Here is a 17497-nt window from a genome sequence, read left to right on the forward strand (position 1 = left end):
AATTAACCCTCATGTTCCACTTTTTCTGGACACATGTTATCTACGGGGGGAACTGGTGGGTGAATGCATGGTAAAGAGAGAGAGACGAAGCGCAGCAGAGCGCTGATGAGGGAGGGGGACGGAGAGGATTCCCTTCCTTGTTTGGTACGAGGGCTTCCTGGCATCAGCCCAAGTGTTTCACTCAGCGCTGACACACGCTAAATGTGCATTTTAATGGGTGCAGACAGAGAGAGGCAAACAGGATCTGCATATCACACACATGGACGGGCACATGTGCACGATAAATACACAAATTCATGCCCGTTCGTATTTAACCCATTCATCGCCAACCGTCGCCATCCATCTTGCATGCTGCGGCATCAGAAGATGCAGCATCCATCACCAGCTGGCTGGAGATCAGGATTCATGCAGGAGGCCTTTATAGCGTGGGGCCTTCTTTTAACTGCTACTGATTGGTTGTTTTAATTGAGACTAATCTCCGTTTGTGCCACTGCCCATTTACTCTGCTCAGGTTTTTGCTTCCCGATACGAGCTCTTTCTAGTACAAAACATGCTTGAACAGCAAGTAAAGTGAGCGCTGGCTTTCTCTTTTATTATATCAAATTATTATCTGCAAGTTTCTCTGCAAGAACAGAGATAAGCTCTCCTAAATTTCGACTTTATTTTTGTTAATGTGTGCCACTCCCGCTGCATGACCAATGTTCCAGTCCTCCTCAGGCCCTCAAACTATAAATAACATTGTAATTCTGTCAATTTGCCTTGTTAGAGCTACTAATATCCAACCTTCTCCTCCCCATCATCATGTAATCACTCGCGATGCACAGGAAACCTCCACCTACGACCCACAGCGCCCCTCGCGCTTATTGGCACACATGGTGAAGGGATTTAAAACGGCTTGAATTTAGTTTCCTTTTTTAACGCAAGAGCATCATCTTACACAGAAAAGTTGAGCAAGATCCAACCCTTAATTTAAGCACATGATATAGTGGGTGAAGAATCCCACTTCAAGAGATGTTTAGAAAACAGCCACCTCTAAAAAAAAAAAAAAAAAATAGTAAAAAAATGTAAGAATTTTTTTTTAAGTTTTTCAATCTTTTTTATTTCAGATGACTAGATTGTGAGAAATTTTAGTCTTTAATTCCCAACTCTCCATCTTCTTTGTGTATAAACATGATGAGACACAATAAAAGGCTAATTTCTCTGGTCAAAGTAACAATGTTGTCAATTGGCTTTATCTGGTTGCGACACTGTTAGTGGATGAACCTATACCTGTTATAATGCTTTTTTTAATTTGTTTTAACACATTCTCATACAACTGTGATATTGAAAAGCATAATCAGGCTGTTCACAATAATCACAATACAACATTTTGATATCACTACATGGCTTTATGAAGAAAAGGCCTAACTCTAAAAATGTAGCCAAATGGAGTCTGCTGTACTTCACTCTACTGGAGTTCAACTGGAAAAGTTGGGCTTTGATTTGACTCCTAAAGATAACTGGAAATATATACAAATCATCACAGGAATAGTTTGTGTTGATTTTACTGTGATATAAGCCAAATTATGTCTGAATCTATCCGCCTAAAACTTTCTTTAAACTTCTAAAGGTTTTTATATTGAAACCCCCCCCCCACAACCCCCACATGGACAAGTCTGAAATTACCCACATTTTTAGGATTCAAAATCTAAGCCAGAGTCAAAATGGTGGATGAACCTTCAAAAAATGATGTTTCACCACATATGAAAAAAATAACAATTGTTCTTGAAACTTCAATGAAATTTAATCAACTGTTTTTTTTTCTATGCTCATGTTTTACAAACAACTTTGAGCAGTTGTTTATAGAAGCGATCTGAAATCTGAAAAACTACAAAGCTGTTCGAGCTTTACAGGAAAATTGACTGAGTTTGTCTAAAAAGTCATTTCATTTGTAACTAAATTCTTGATACATTAAAGGAGCATAGCGTAGGTTCAAGGATTTGCGTACACGTCTGCCCCCTCTGGCAACACGTTGAAATGACGCCGGTGTGCACGTGCATGGGAGAAGAGGAAAGGCATCTGCCGCTGTGACCGCACAGGTCTTTTGTTTGGAGGCGTGAGGTCTTCTGAGGCAAGAAAGCTGTAAATAATGAAGTTAACCAGCGCTCTCTCCCATGAATTGCGGCAGAGACTCAACAAAGTAGCCAGGTGAACAAGATCGCGCAGTGCGTCACACGCACGCCCAGAGAATACGACCCGGTTCAACCTCTCATAAACTGACTAATGGATTCTATAGAGACAACTGCGGTAAATAGAGGAAAACTAATTTTACACGTCGGCAATTGCGTGGGCATGTATGGGAAAGACAATAAATATTGTTTAACTTCAAAACTTGCACTATGCACCTCTAAATAAACTAGGATCTTTTGAGCGTACATGGCTCACCAAGACTTTATTTGAGGCACTGGATCATAGAGCAACACAAGCCACCGCAAGTACAGGATTTTTGCACTCGGTTTAATAAAATGTCCTTCCTTTGTTCTCTGAAAATGATCTGTCCTGTGCTGACCACATAGTGAGGAGCTAAAGGTTTTGGTGCAGCTCAGTTTAAAAACAGAATGCCCTTCAACCAACTATTTTAGTAGCACTAACACTTTCTGGCATCTCTAGAAAGAAATGCAGTGCTGAGATTTTTTAAAAAGACAAAAAAATCTAAATTTTATTTTTTTTTTCAAAATTGGGATTTATTTATTTTTATGCCAATGACTTCACACGCACACAAAAATACAAAAAATTAGAAATGCTCTAAGCAACTATAGTACAGATAAACAGAGCTCTCACCTGTAAAGTCATAATTCCCATATAGTCCTTAGAAATCCAAATTACAACAACGGTGTGGGAACCATAAAAAAGGTCGCTCCCCTCTTTATCATTCCCTCTACTGAGCATAAACACAAACGGTATCCTACAATGGTGCTACACCAGGAGCTAAGCCTGGCACAACCTGCCTGATATGCAAATGCACTCGTCAGACCAGCGGAGCAGCCATCAGTTATTCAGCAACCAGGCAGCACAGTGGAAAATAGGCGGCCGGATGCAAATGACCGCCAGGGTTCGGCTTTGTTACGAGCCAGAAGTAGAGGATATATTGGAAGGATATGCAAATATTGGTTGGAAACACAAATATACTAAGATGAGTGACCAAAAAGGCAGCCACATGGGTTGTTACACTGTTTATTTCCTTGACTTTCAGAAGAATTCAGATCCATCCTATCACAAGCTATTACACGTCAGATGCACTTACAATACAATGTCAATCTTCATTTCAAAAGCTGCTTTATTTGGGCCATAAATGTGCAATGATGGTTTCCTCACCCCTGCTGAGTTGCATGTCTGCGTGCCTTTGAAATACAGTTTAGGAAATACGGATGGAAATACAACTAGAGCACCTTAACCAACCTAGGTTCACACGCTTGAACTTTTCTGCATGACCTTGCTTCAATGTATGTTATTAAGATTTTATGTAAAAGATCAACAAAAAGTCGCATCCAACAGTGAACTAGATGGTTTTCTTTAAGGGGGAGGTCATGTCTCTACCAAACAACTCAACTTTAGTCAGACTGGACGGTGAACGCCTGTGAACAACAATTTGATATTCTTCAAACAGATGCTCAATTCGGTCTGGACTTTGACTAGGCCATTTGAACACATACGTCTGCTTAGATCCCACCCCATTGTAGCTCTGGCTGTCCTTGACTCAAGCCGTCTCTAACAGGCTGTCCTCTAAATTAGCTCCATCCATCCTCCCATCAACTCTGACTGGCCTCTCTGCACCTGCCGGAGAAAAGCAACCTCTGTGCACAATGCTGCCACCACCGGGCCTCACCATAGGGATGCTCAGGTTTGATGAGCAGTTTTGATTTTCCACCACACAAAACATTTTGAAAGTATACCAAAAAGTTACATTTTGGGCTTATATGCTTTGCAAATGTGTTGAGGCAGATTGTAAACAGGACTTCTTCCAGCTACTACCTCCTTTTCTCATGTTACACAACCTCTGTCACCCCGGTCTGTTTCCTGTGTTCCTTGGTCTCCTTATGATCCTGTTTGTTTGGCGGTGTTTACCAAACCTCTGAAGCCTACGCTGAGATTAAAAACACACAAACATGAACTCTACTTACTGATTAAGGAACTTTTGGATGCAATTTGATGAACTCAATTTTATTTAGGGGTATCAGAGGAAAGAGCCCATTTAGGGGTACATTTTCTTCAAGGTTTTTATGTCGTTCCAACTCACAATCATACAGTAGCTAGCCTGTGCTGGTCTATGACACAAAAAGAACACACAAAAAAAAAAAAAATCATATGTAAAACAGTTGAGAGGATTAGGCTGAGCTGGGAAATCAGAAAGCAGTCAGTGCGAGGTTAGATGGAAATACTGTCAGTAATGGCACCGATGATGGATGTGGCTTCAAACACAATCCCTGGTGTGAAGGTGTGTGAAGGTCTGGGAGAGAAGCAGTGATCCAATAGTAAGAGGAGAATAGTTGTGACCTTAAAACACGTGGATGGTTTTATATACTATAAAAGTCCATCCATCCATCCAGAAGGCTGATGCCCATGTCCGTCTACCAGTGGCCACCGTTCCAGACTGTGACCCAAAAGGGCAAATTAGAGCTACCAACTTCATACTTTATTCTTTCGCTTATTTGCAGCACCCTCCATGATGTTCAACCCTCGTGGCAAAAATTTGTCAAAATATCCTAGCCTTGATATGGTAACATTTATTAAGTGCTGTTAAATATTTCTTGTTGTTTTCTTCAAAGAAACTCACTGGTGTCACAATTATTGCCTTCCCCTAAACAATTCCTGTAAAATAAAAGCCACTAAAACAGTTCTGCAATGCAAGGGTCGACAACCTTTTAATTAAAGATCCATGGCTTTCTGGGGAATAAAGATGACGTGAATGCTGAGGCTAAGTTCTCTAAGCCGCTCTTCAAAATGGGAAAGACCATATGATCAAAGGTGATGATGTGTAGATCCTCATAGGTCTACATCTCCAGTCGGAGCAGTACAAAAATTGTCCAAAACAGCTGCAAGCGTGACAAAAAAAGGATGGATGATGATGACAAGCTTATCTTACCACCATGTACAGTGAGAAGGAGAGTAAAGAAGGTTAACTTATCTAAGGCTCAGCGTGAGAGAACTGCAGCAAAGACTGGATTACTGGGGCCACCAGGTCTGCCTACCAATAACTTATTCTAAGGCTTTTTTACACATCTGCACCATGGGGACCAATAAGCGTGCTGAATCTTTCACTTGAGGGTATAATGGCCTTACAAGCTGTTGATTTGAACAGTGTTTCAGAGTCAGGCCTATAAGGTCATACCAATTAGTATTTAGTTCCTTATAAAGGAATTTTAACATCTGTAGCTCCACTGGTTTTTATCACTGGAAAACACCATGATTTAATTACGGTTCCTAAAAAACTAGTTTATTCATTGTTAGGTGTTCTACCTAAGGAAAGTTAGACCCTACCTGGTAATAGCTACCGTCCGCCCTACTGGAGTAGTAAGACACTAATTACAGCCATCTGCCAGTCTCTGACATCGGTCTGAGGAAGGTTAGCTCCCCTGCTCACTTTCAGCTCTGAGACGTTTGGGGTTTTTCTTGCATCTACAGGCTGTTTCAAGTCACCTTACAGTCACTCAATAAGATCAGGATCTGGGCATAGACAAGGCCAAAGGCTTTCCACTTCTCCATATCAGGCCATCCTTGAAAAGGAGCATTATTCCAGAAGTTCTGGTCTTTGTCTACATTCCCACTGGCAGCTGTAATCTGGCCTTTTCTTACAGAACAAAGGTTTCCTCCTGTAGGTTAAAAGTGTGCAGTGACTATATATTTATGACTATAAAGGCATGCATTTTGACGTCAACAGCGACAGTAGCCTGATGCTGGGCACGTTGGGATGTTTTAGCAGCTTTTGGAGACTTCTTCTAGCATCTTGCGTGTTCTTTAAGGGTAAACTTGCTTAGATGGCTAGACCAGTCAGTTGTTTTGAGCGTCCTCCTATTATTGACTATTTGTCTATTGGAACGGCCGATTTCAAAGTTTGACCTTTGTTACCACGTTCACACACTGCTACACCCACTTTATTTTTAAAAGGTGCCAAGCAGCTATTTTGATAGCACCATTGTGTTCACTCTCCCTCAAAAAGTCTGGAGAACATGCAAACATATTATTGCTGTTCTCATCTTGTGAACCTGAAGGAAGGTGTCCAAATGTATTCCTTACCAGGAACTGCCTTTTTTAATTGTACGGAACATTTCTCATCTCTTTATTCAGTTTTTGTTCTTTATTTATGTTAACTGAATTTCTTAATAATATGTTCAATTAGATGCTAAAAATCCATTTGTCCAGATATGTCAGAAAACCCACAGGCTGTGGTCGGGTGTCCTCGTTTTTGTCCCCCCACATCTCTGTATTTAAGAGGCACCTCAATTCCCTGAGTTGTTTATTGGCTAACAAATTCAGAGCTTGGAACTGGCTTTTCTTTATATCAAAAATCACCTGTGCAGAAATAAAATCGCGTTAACAATCAGGCACCAAACTCTACAGGTCTAAGCAGCACAAATTCAAATTAAAAACCTGTTTAAATAAGGAACTTAGGCACTAGAATAGCTACAATACAAACAAATGTGTTTTTTTTCCCCCAATGGGAAGGTAAAAAAGTAGAAATCATTGTAAATAATTAAGGGAGTTTTAAAGGAAACATGCCAAAGAGTAATAAAAGTCCATCTCCTCCATTCTGTTCTGAAATGTTAAACTCCCATTCTGACACTAAAGTTAGCCTCCCTAGGCTGGCAGCCATCTAGAGATTCATAGCTGTAATTAACACTTACCATGAATTAATGAGTTCCTAAACACAGGTGAGAGAAAGCGGTCATGGCGTGAGGTAAGAGGTTGCTGGTTGATAGCAAGCTGGTCGACTGAGGGCGACGGACTGGCGGGGGAGTCTGAGCGTCCGCTGGGCTGTTTGGCTCGCTGGAGCGGCGGGACGAGGCGAGGAGGTACGTTTCACCACGGGGAGGAGGAGCGTTTGCTGGTGTCACCATCCCTGACCGACAAGCACAGGAAGGAACACCAGAGAGAGAGAGGCGGCGGCGACGTTTCAACCCTGGGCTTCCTGGACTCGCTTCCCCCCGTCTGGCTTCTCTCGGCGTCGTCTTCCCCCGGACCTCGAAAAAAAAAAAAAAAAAAAAAAAAAAAAAGGATCCTTTCTAGACTCGGGAGGACAGGGGGCGGCGAATGTACAGCATCTGGAAAACACAGGGAGGAATCGGGTTCATTCAGCTTGTTTTCATCAGGTAAACTAACAGGATGCAGACTTCGGTTTGGGTGAAGCAGGCCTTTTCTTTCTAAAGTAAAAAAACTAAACCCTAATCTCTATTTCCTTTTTAAACCTTTTCTTTTTCACTAAAATTGTATTTATGATCTCCGTTACTTTATGCAATCCCTAAACATCCTGCCGTTTTAGGTGCCGACGTGATTTACAGACTAATCAACATGTGAATTTACAAAAAGGCAGACGACACGATGGGCCTCTGGTCGGATTGCAAAAAGCCGAATCCTTCATGGTCACAAGTTATTAGCGTGTGTGGAAACAATTATCTTGTGGCCATGCCTTAATACCGTGCATTCACAAGATACAAACACTCAAGTCTTTACAGGACCAGGAGAAGGAAATAAAGTGCCACATTTAGCATTGCACAGAGGAAAGCCACAGGAAGCGCACTTGCACTATTATTTCGCTTAAAACAGGCTTGTGCAGAGACTACTTCCCTGATAAATGCTCCGTGGCTGCAGTCTGTCCACTAAAACACCTTCTAACTAGAGCTGAACAATTAATCGCATTCTCGATATAATAGCAATTTAAAAAAAAACGCAATTTCCAAATCGCAGAGTCGGCAATTTTTGGCTATGTAACAATTAGGGAATTAGACACGTCCATTAGGTGTTGGTAAAATGTTTAAAGTGGGTTTGCCTCCACATGGAGGGGGAAGACAGTTGCAGCAGTGAGATAATCTAATTGTATTACTTGTTTTAGAGTTTGTATATTCATACATAGCATTAAGTACAGGTCAATCAGTTTAAAACATAGAATTGCTTGTTGGTTGCACTTCATGTTCAACAAGGATTGATGTCCAAATCAACTAAAAGCTGTTCTCTTGAACAATATTCTGATTAATAGAAACATTAAAAGTTCTTGTTTTAAAAAGTCGTTGTTTACAAACATCTTTATTTAGAGGACATTTTTGTTGCTTGTGGTTAACGCAGAGAAAAGTCAAAATTGCAATTTTGGTTGAAATATATTGTAGGCAGAACGCAATCATTTCATGAGTTTAGATGCTGCGGGTCTTTTAGCACCTAATCTGCACAGTGAGGAAACAAATTGATCTGTTGTTTGTATTTGCTTAAAAAGACATGATAAATTAAACTGGGGAAAAAAAAAAATTGCATTAAATCGCAATATTAAGAAAAAAAAAAATCGCAATTAGATTATTTTCCAAAATCGTTCAGCCCTACTTCTAACCATCCTAAAAGTGGGGCATCTCCTTTTTTTTTGTTCTTCCCATCATGGACAGTCATTCTCTGTTGAATCAGATTAAAGGTCAGGGACCGGTATGCGAGGTGACAGGGTTCAAAGTTTCAAAACCATTCACTATGATTCCTGAGGTTTCAGTAGTTGTTTTTTTTAACGACTTGAGCGAAAAGGCGCAGGGATTCCCCAGGTTGGATCCAGGCTAAAGCAGCGGTCAGTCAGGAAACCCAGACAGGTCGACAGCATCATATTCTCACAGCGGGAGGACCTGAAGTGAAAACGCTGCCGTTTCTCTTCATCGCGGTGTCATTTAGATGCTTTTGTTTAAAATGGAATAACTGCAAGCACTCGTACCGCCGGTTAAATAAAACGGCATATTAATTATGACAGGTATAACAATGTTCCAACATTTATGAGCCGTTATAGTGGGTTTCGTTCAGACCTAAGTAAAATGTTGGCCGCTTGACAGACACGCCGCTCGTGGCTTGCCAAGCGTTTTAATCAGCGTTTGCTTAAGAGTTATGGGTGGCGCTCCTATTATTTCAACCGTTTGGCCGTCTGAGTTTATCACAACTGCAACTGTCTCCAAACTGGACAATGCGTTTGTCCTGTAGGCGAGGGAAAAGTGTAGTAGCCTGAATTCAGTTTAGCTGACCAGATCTGAGCGGATTTCAGACCGTGACTCTTAGGTAGGTCCAGATAAAAGGATCACGGCCCAACACGGCCTCCTCGGCTCCTGGCTTCAAGCCTTCACTGTGCCAGGAGGAGAGGACCACTTCTGTCCAGAGCTGCAGGCGGGCTCATGGAGACCAAGGACCATTTCAAAGCACTGCAATCCTCCACAGGATCAAACATTTACCGGATGAGGTATAGACTATCTGGCCAAAAGTATTCACTCCCCTGCCTTGACTCGCATGTGAACCTAAGTGATAACCCACTGTTAATCCATATGATGTTGGTCCAGCCTTTGCAGCTTTTACATCTACAACTCTTCTGGGAAGGCAGGTCATATTTGTGAGGTCAGACGCTGATGTTGGACGAGAAGGTTTCTGCTCCTGTTCATCCCAAATGTCTCTCATCGGGTTGAGGTCAGGACACAGTGCAGACTCTCTCATCCACGTCTTTATGGACTCCTGAAAAACAGCGGTGCACTAGGATCCTCCCTCCAGCAGGCTTCACACTTGGCCCAGTAGAATCACACAAGCACCGTTCTGCTGGTAACCACTAAAACACAGACTCATCCATCAGACCACCAGATGGAGAATTGTCATTCATCCCTCCAGAGAACGTCCCTCCATTGCTCATGAGTCCAGTGGCGGCGTGCTTTACTCCACTGCAGCCAACGCTTTGCATTACACCTGCTGATGTCAGGCTTGAATGCAGCTGCTCGGCCATAGAAACCCATTCCATGAAGATCTCTGCGCTGTTCTTGAGCTAATCTGAAGGCCACGTGAAGTTTGGAGGCACGTAGTGATTGACTGCAGAAAGTTGGGGACCTCTTCTCACCATGGGCACCCGATCTCTCGCAGATGTTTGTAGAAACGGTCTGCATGCCCGGTGCTAGATGTTATACACCTGTGGCCGTGGACGTGATGGAAGACGGGATTCCCATTATCTGGATGGGCGAGCAAAGACCTTTGGCAGTATAGCCTATGTAGTAACAACGCGGCTCCCTGATCGTGGAAAAACATCACAATCAACACTGCAAAAAGGGAACTAAAAGTTAGTGCAATTTTCTATATTTTTCTTTGATTTGAGCAGGTAAATAAGACTATTTGCCAATGGAATAAGATTTTTGCACTTAAAATAAGAACAGTTCATCTCCATCATCTTATTTCAAGTGCAGGATGTCTAATTATCTTATCTTAGGGGTAAAATACTCATTCCATTGGCAAATAGTCTTATTTAGCTGTTCAAATCAAGGAAAAATATACACATTTCAAGAAAATTGCACTTACTTTTAGATCCCTTTTTGCAGTGAAGAGAGCTTGAAGCACCAAAACGTCTTGCAGAGGGAAATCCAGATTCTGGTTTAGCAAAACTTACCCTGCTCTAATAGTCTGTGTAACACAAATATATTGATTTAAAGGCTTATTAACCAAACATTAGAGCAAAACTTGAGGCTGAAGTTTAAAAATAATAGAAATGTGTTCCGCCCCTGGCTTCTTTTCATCCAAACACTGCAAAAAGGGGTCAAAATCCTCGTTCCATTGGCAGATAATCTCGTTTACCTGCTCAAATCAACGTCAAATACACTCATTTCAAGAACATTTTACTTGCTTTTAGTTCCCTGTTTGCAGTGACGTGAGAGCGTTCAGGCAACCGTTGACCGTAAAATAGAAACTGCACAATATCTCACCACAGAACCCCACTTTAAAATAAAACAAAACAGGCTGAAATATCCTTTTAGGGGACAATTTCCGACATCGGGACAGCAAATAGCAGCAACTTTAAAAGAGTTCACAAAGGGATCCAAACCCAGAGACTTGCTGAGAACTAGCAATGTTCTGTACTGAAATAAGCACAGACAATAAGCAAAGATCAGTTAATGAGCTGATTCCCCTCTTAATTTACTATCAAATACAATTTACATAGTTTTTAATAATATCCCACTTTGCTCTGCAACCTCAAAGTCTGTTCCCCTAAACTGGCTAGAGTACGAGGCTTTTTTTTGGGATTTCAAGACACATGCAAACCAACTTTAATGTTGCATGTTGTCAAATAAGACAACATGCCGTTCCACAGAGAACCCAGAGAACCTCAGCCCTGCAAAGAGAGACGCTTTTATATCCGCTGATGGTGGTTTGGTGAAACTGGGCTGCGGACAAAGGGTTCTCCTGTGTTTAAAGAGCCTTTTTAAATGGGACTTTGCATAGCCGTGTGAAATGTTAAAGTTTTCTCTTTGCGTTGCACTTGAGAGGTTTATGCACAGCCGGCTTCCTGGAACCAGACGGCCCCACAGGGACTTCCTCCATCGTGCATCAGCACGAAAGAATCAGGGAAGGTGGTGCAGTCCACCTGCGGCTCGCTGGCTAAATCGTTTCTTTCCCACGGGTACGGATGCTGAACAGGCGCCACTAGGGATGCACCCATATGAAAATCTGGGCCGATATTGATATCCAGTATTAATACTGCTGCTATGTCCGATAGCCGATATTTACAGATGTGTGCGTGTATATGTACACACACATTTACGTCTCCGTGTTGGTCAATTGTTGTACTGACTGAAAACTTTGCTAACTAAATTTGTGAACATAGGTTATAGTCTAGATGAACCTTTTTGAAACTGAGAGCTACTTCTTTGCTACTGTGTCATATGAAGGGCTACCTGTCTTTGAACTAAAGAGTCAGAGCTCACCATAAGTTCATGTAACATAAACATGTTTTAAATCTATTTAAATACAAGCATGACTGAAAAGGAAGAGTAACTGAATAAATTAGCATTTTAAATGCAGCTCACTGGAGGGTTGTGCTATTTTTTTAACAGGCTTGAGGGCAACACATATGGTCCTGGGGGGCTATCGGGGGCCATGTTGGTGACCCCTGGTCCAGACTTGCATACTGCTTTTTAAACAATTAGCATAAAAAAAAAAAGAAAACATAATCCTGGTTATGATGCATCACAATCACATGACCAAACAAAAACCACATGACCAACCCAAAGGGCAGCTAGACAGAGATAAACATCGGTTGTTAATAATCGGCCCGGTTTTGCTTATCGGACCAATACCGATATGTTAAAGAATGACTAACATTGGTCGATAGCGATATATCGTTCTCACTGAGGAAAGTTTAGAGCTACCCAAGGCAGGAACGTCCTGAGCAGATAGCCTGACCAATTGCCCAGCATCTGCTTGATATGCAAACCTGAAAACAATGGCTGAATTCAGTGGGTGTCAACTGTGCGTGAAAATCATGGACGCAGGTTGACGACTCCATTATTATAACGGCAGTAATCAAAACCTTGTCTTGGGTAAGACAAGTGTCAGGTTTATCTGGCACTTAGGCGTAGGCCTAAATTGGGTTTCAGGTTGATGGCCACTTACAACAATCTGGCACAGTGTGGCATGAGGCTCTCCAATCAGTCATCAATTAATCAAGCCACTCATTAGCGACACACCAACGAGCTCCAGTGAACCGAGGAATGCACTGGAAGGCTCAAACGCTTTGGCCAACACCAGGCAGAGAACCAGAGAACCAGGCAGAGAACCAGGCAGAGAACCAGGCAGAGAACCAGGCAGAGAACCAGGCAGAGAACCAGGCATCCTGGGGGCGATCGGAGCCTCCACCGTGTTTTACGGCCTCACGCAAACATCCTCTGGTTAGACATCTGCCTCCTCTCCGCCTGAAAACGTGTCGATAAGAAAGCGCGCCGCGTGTTTGCCGTGTTTAATGGAAGCGGACGACTTAATGGCTTTGATGAGGAAGCGTCCCGGGCTGCAGCGGCGACACAACCTGCGCTGTCCTCTGACTCAACGCGCAGCCATGGGGGGGGGACTGCGGTGTGGCTCCTTCAGCTGGGCGCCGGGATCTCCCTGTAACCCCCCCCCCCCCCCCCCCGGGGATAAATGACGGCCGGACTGGGGCAGACACGAACCGGAGCGGGGGCTGTCACAGCCCGGGGTGTGGGGTCTGAGCCTGGAGGGGCCCGCGCGTGTCTTCAGATGTGAGGCGGACGGGCTCACCGGACCCAGCCTCCGTTTAATGCACTAGCCCGGCTGGCTAGCCTGCTGCTCGGACACTCCGAGCCCAGCCGCTGCGGGTCGGACCGGCACCGAGACGGAGGGGGAGCCCTCCCCAGCCGAAAGCCGAGCGAGTCCCACACCGGCCCGGGGAGGGAGAGAGCCGCTGGGCGCCGAGTGTCGCACGGAGGCTCTCCAGAAATCAAACACCACCCACTTTCTCGCTGGCTAGCTTTAGCCTGAGAGCCGCTATCTCTGACAGCGAGAGGAGGAGGAGGAGGCGGCGGCTAGCCCCTGTTAGCCCGAACCAGCGGAGCCTTACCTCTTTACGCCGGCCTGTCACCGTCCTACAGTGATGGGGGTGAACGCGCGGCGTCGCGGCGCCTATTTAAAGACATGGTGAACGGGAATCCCGCGGTGTAATCGGTGTCCACCGCCGCTGGTTCTTCTTGCCATCCGCCCCGCTTCAGCACCGATCTCCGCCGAGCTCCCCGGGATGCACTGCGCAGGCGCGCTGCTGCCGCCGCTGCTCCGTGGCTGCAGTCGGTGAGAGGATGCACCGCTGGGGCTCGGCGCACTGTCTGCAGCACACGCAGGGTCATTACATCTGGCCGCTTCCACCGCCGCCGCACTGCTGCCTCCCCACACACACACACGCGGCTTGTTTCCGCCACAACGCCGCGTTTATTTCCCCCCCTCATCCCACTGCAAGGACAGCCACTCTGCTAAAATTAGAAGGTAACTATTTATTCCGCAGGAAAAGCGTCCTCGGGTTATGAACATGTTTATGCAACAAAACGAACCTTAAAACATAGGGTCGCATAAAAATAACTTGTGTTTAAAGGCTATAAAAGCAACCACGCGAATGTTCTCGAAAAGGGTTACATTCTTTAAATAATAATGACAACAATAACAATAAAGGTTCTCCCCAAAACTTACAATGTGCAAATATAAATCATTAATGAATCCCTAGTCAATGCCAAGTTAAATGAAAATATGGCCCATCTTTTTCTGACAGAACTACCTATGACAATAATTAGTATATGATAGCATATGCATATGATGCATATGGTGCATATACTACTACTACTAATAATAATAATAACTACTACTAATAATAATAACCATTCAGATAAACAGCATTCTATAATGATGTTTTCTGGATGTTCATTTTATTTCGGTTAATAAATTCTTGAAATTGAATTTATTAACTCATTTATTCTATATGTGTGCAGAGTTTGCTGTTTAAAAGGAATGCCAGGGCTCGAATCATTCCTTTTAACTATTGTCCTGATTTATTATTATTATTATTATTATTATTATTATTATTATTATTATTATTATTATATAAATCTATACATATAATATAATACATAATTAAAGCATGGAATCATTCCCATTCTACTCCTTGCCATTATAATAATGATGACGATAATAACATAAATGTGTGCAAGGATATTTATGATAATCTGTATTTTTATAGCGCCTTTCAAAAATCAAGATAAAAATGTTAAGGTGGATAATCTGTCTCAAAATACAACATTTCAAATTGAATAAGAAATAAGAAATAAGGCAATCGGTTTATTCCTACGGTATGAGGCACACATCTTGAGTATTTCTTCGTCTTCTCTGTATGACGGTCACAGAGTTCACACATTTGGTTATTCATTTTAAGTGAATCTGCCTTTAAAAACAGGTAGATGAGCAATACTGTAAAAAATAAAAATAAAAAAACTCAAAACGTAACAAAACTAATTCACACGGGTTACACAAGGGGGCACCAAAACCCTGTCTTCTCTCACTCTTACAGATGCACACATACACCTGCTCTGATGCAGCAGTGTGCTCCCTTATAAACTCTCTTTGGTATAAAATGACAACTATAATAATTGCAGATGCTGATAACGTTGGAGACAGATCAGCTCCTGGGAAACCTGCAGGCAGATATAAAGAGTCACATAAATGGCAACAAAACATGTCAGGGTGGATATAATTGGTTAATTTATAGGCTTCTATACAACTGTGGTATTTAGACATGAGTACGCGTGAGTCTCTTTAGGGACGTTTATGGAAAGGTTTACTACCTCCTGGGCCCGTCCTTACTGTTATAAGTGCAGGACACGGGTGAATTATTACCAGGATTATTTCATATCCTCCTCTCCCATGTGAAGACAGTTGCACTGACTTGGAACTGATGAGGTCAAAATCCATTGATGGATCGCTCTGACTCACAAAGTTCAGAGCAGACAAGATGAGCACTTTTTTTTTTTCTTTTTTCTTTTTTCTTTTTGCAACCAACTGGCCAAAATGTTCTTGTTCAAAACTCTGGGTGTTTGTGGGGAAATGTTTTAGGAAAAAAAAAAAAAAAACACCCGAGGGACACACAAGAACGAAGCTCCCAGTATGCTTGAACTGAGCCACTTTTGTCAGTACCAGGACCCCACTTATCACCTTTATATTTGACCTAATGGTGACTGTCCAAAACTGTGTTCAACTTTCACAGTGGTGGTGGTGTTTTTTTATTCTTTTGGGAGGGGTGGGGGGCAACTATTAGTCTGCAAAGTTAGCCATTATGGAAGAAAAACAGGAAACACAGCAAGAAACCACTAGAAGTCCTCTTTGCTAGACCGGCCTTCAGCGACAGAACATGCAGCCAGAGCTCCAGACTAATTCGTTTTTTGTGGCCCTGTTAAAGTCCAGGCCTAAATCCGACTGGGAATCCAGGCAAAACTGAAACATTGATGGTGACAGATGTTCTCCATCCGGTCTGACTGAGCATGTCCAAGGCATTCTGGTGCTGTCTTTGAGAATTTTTAATAATTTCTATCCGCAATCATAAAAAAAGGTGGCAAGGAATCATTACTAACGAGCTCTGGACCAACAGTTGACACGAAGAAGGTACTAAATCACAAATAATACATTTGCTTTGTCTAATAATCAAGTCAAACTATTGACAGTTTTGATGATTTTTGGTGAAAAACTCAATATTAGGGCTGAATGAGGGATGGCAAGCATCTGTCCCACAGGCTATATTCACAAATGCACCATGGAAATAAACAGGAGAATACCACTAATCATCTCTTTTCAGTGCAATGTTCAGGTAAAAAAATCATGAGGTCATGGGTCATGTGGATGGTGTTTTGAACCACCCACGTACTCAGCGCTGCAGACCAAGCTCAGTGTTGATGAAAACAGCATACCCCGAAAGCCACATCCATAACAATGCTTCTCGCCCGGACAGGAAAAAAAAGACATAAATGCTTTGACCCTGCCTCCATCTGCACAGCAGCCTGGCAGGGCATTTGCGGTTCCTTGAAAAGATCCTTAAGAAGTCCTAACACATTTACCACAAGCATCCTTATACCAGACGGCGCACGGCATCCCAGAGGTGTTGGGATCAAGACCCAACTGTTTGGATCAGTCTGTTGGAGCTCAGAGAGATCCAGGCTATATAGATGGTCTACTCATTTAGTATGCTTCAAAAAACCGCTTCTGCTGACTTTGTGCTTGAACCTGGTGGAAAAGAGACAGCTTAAATCCTGCTGCAATCAGACTCGTCAACAATGAGATTTACATTTATCCACATAGTATACACCAGTTATTTAGCTGAAGGTTTTAACGCACATAATTTTTGTCTCATAGGCTTAAGAGAGTCTTTCATAGCATTTTATTTGTCCACCTAAAGCACAGATCTCCCCACTATGCAACCCTATTCGATGTGCTGGCCATGTTGAGCATTAGAATATGATTCTGGCACTTTTTAAACACCCAGTGTGCTCTTTTTGCCAAACAAACACAAAATCTGATCAATAAATGTAGATGCAAAGGTTTCCAAAGGCTGATTATGCTGCCGTGTGAGAGTTAAAAAGCTTCCAGCTTGGCACAATGCTACTCTCCTCTAAAGAGCAGGGACTGGAACAGATGTACCATTTAAAATGCATTTAATTCCTTCTTACATTTGTGGAATAAGATCAATCAGCTCTAAAAGAAAATATACAAAGCATAGTCTAGTTCTTTAAAATCCGGACAGAAATGTCACACTAAAAAGTAAAATATCCAGAGGTACATGTTGGAATAAGGTGATTAAAATGATAACTACAATGGAGGCCAGAGCTGATCAACACGGTCCCAGCCAAAGTCTCCCAGTTTAAGAATATATAATATAGCCAATTTAATCACCAGCATTAATACAATTAGACAAAACCGTTCTTCTCACTGTCTGACATGAAATCAG

General features: G+C 42.6%; 1 protein-coding gene across 2 annotated transcripts in view; it reads right to left on the reverse strand.

Annotated features, from left to right (window-relative positions):
- Positions 1 to 13876, reverse strand: part of rgs17 (regulator of G protein signaling 17) — a 32464-nt gene extending 18588 nt beyond the window's left edge. Inside the window, exons 1-2 of one of the 2 annotated variants that reach the window (XM_012865016.3) lie at positions 13586 to 13876; positions 6882 to 7298 (exon numbers count right to left, since the gene is read on the reverse strand). In XM_012865016.3, the coding sequence (XP_012720470.2) occupies positions 6882 to 6884 (3 nt within the window). In that variant the 5' untranslated portion in view covers positions 6885 to 7298; positions 13586 to 13876. The remainder of the gene's footprint in view (positions 1 to 6881; positions 7299 to 13585) is intronic. The other variant, XM_036126434.1, reaches the window with a different exon arrangement.
- Positions 13877 to 17497: the final 3621 nt, after the last annotated feature.

Source organism: Fundulus heteroclitus, chromosome 22 (genome assembly GCF_011125445.2).
Source record: "Fundulus heteroclitus isolate FHET01 chromosome 22, MU-UCD_Fhet_4.1, whole genome shotgun sequence".
Classification (NCBI taxonomy): domain Eukaryota; kingdom Metazoa; phylum Chordata; class Actinopteri; order Cyprinodontiformes; family Fundulidae; genus Fundulus; species Fundulus heteroclitus.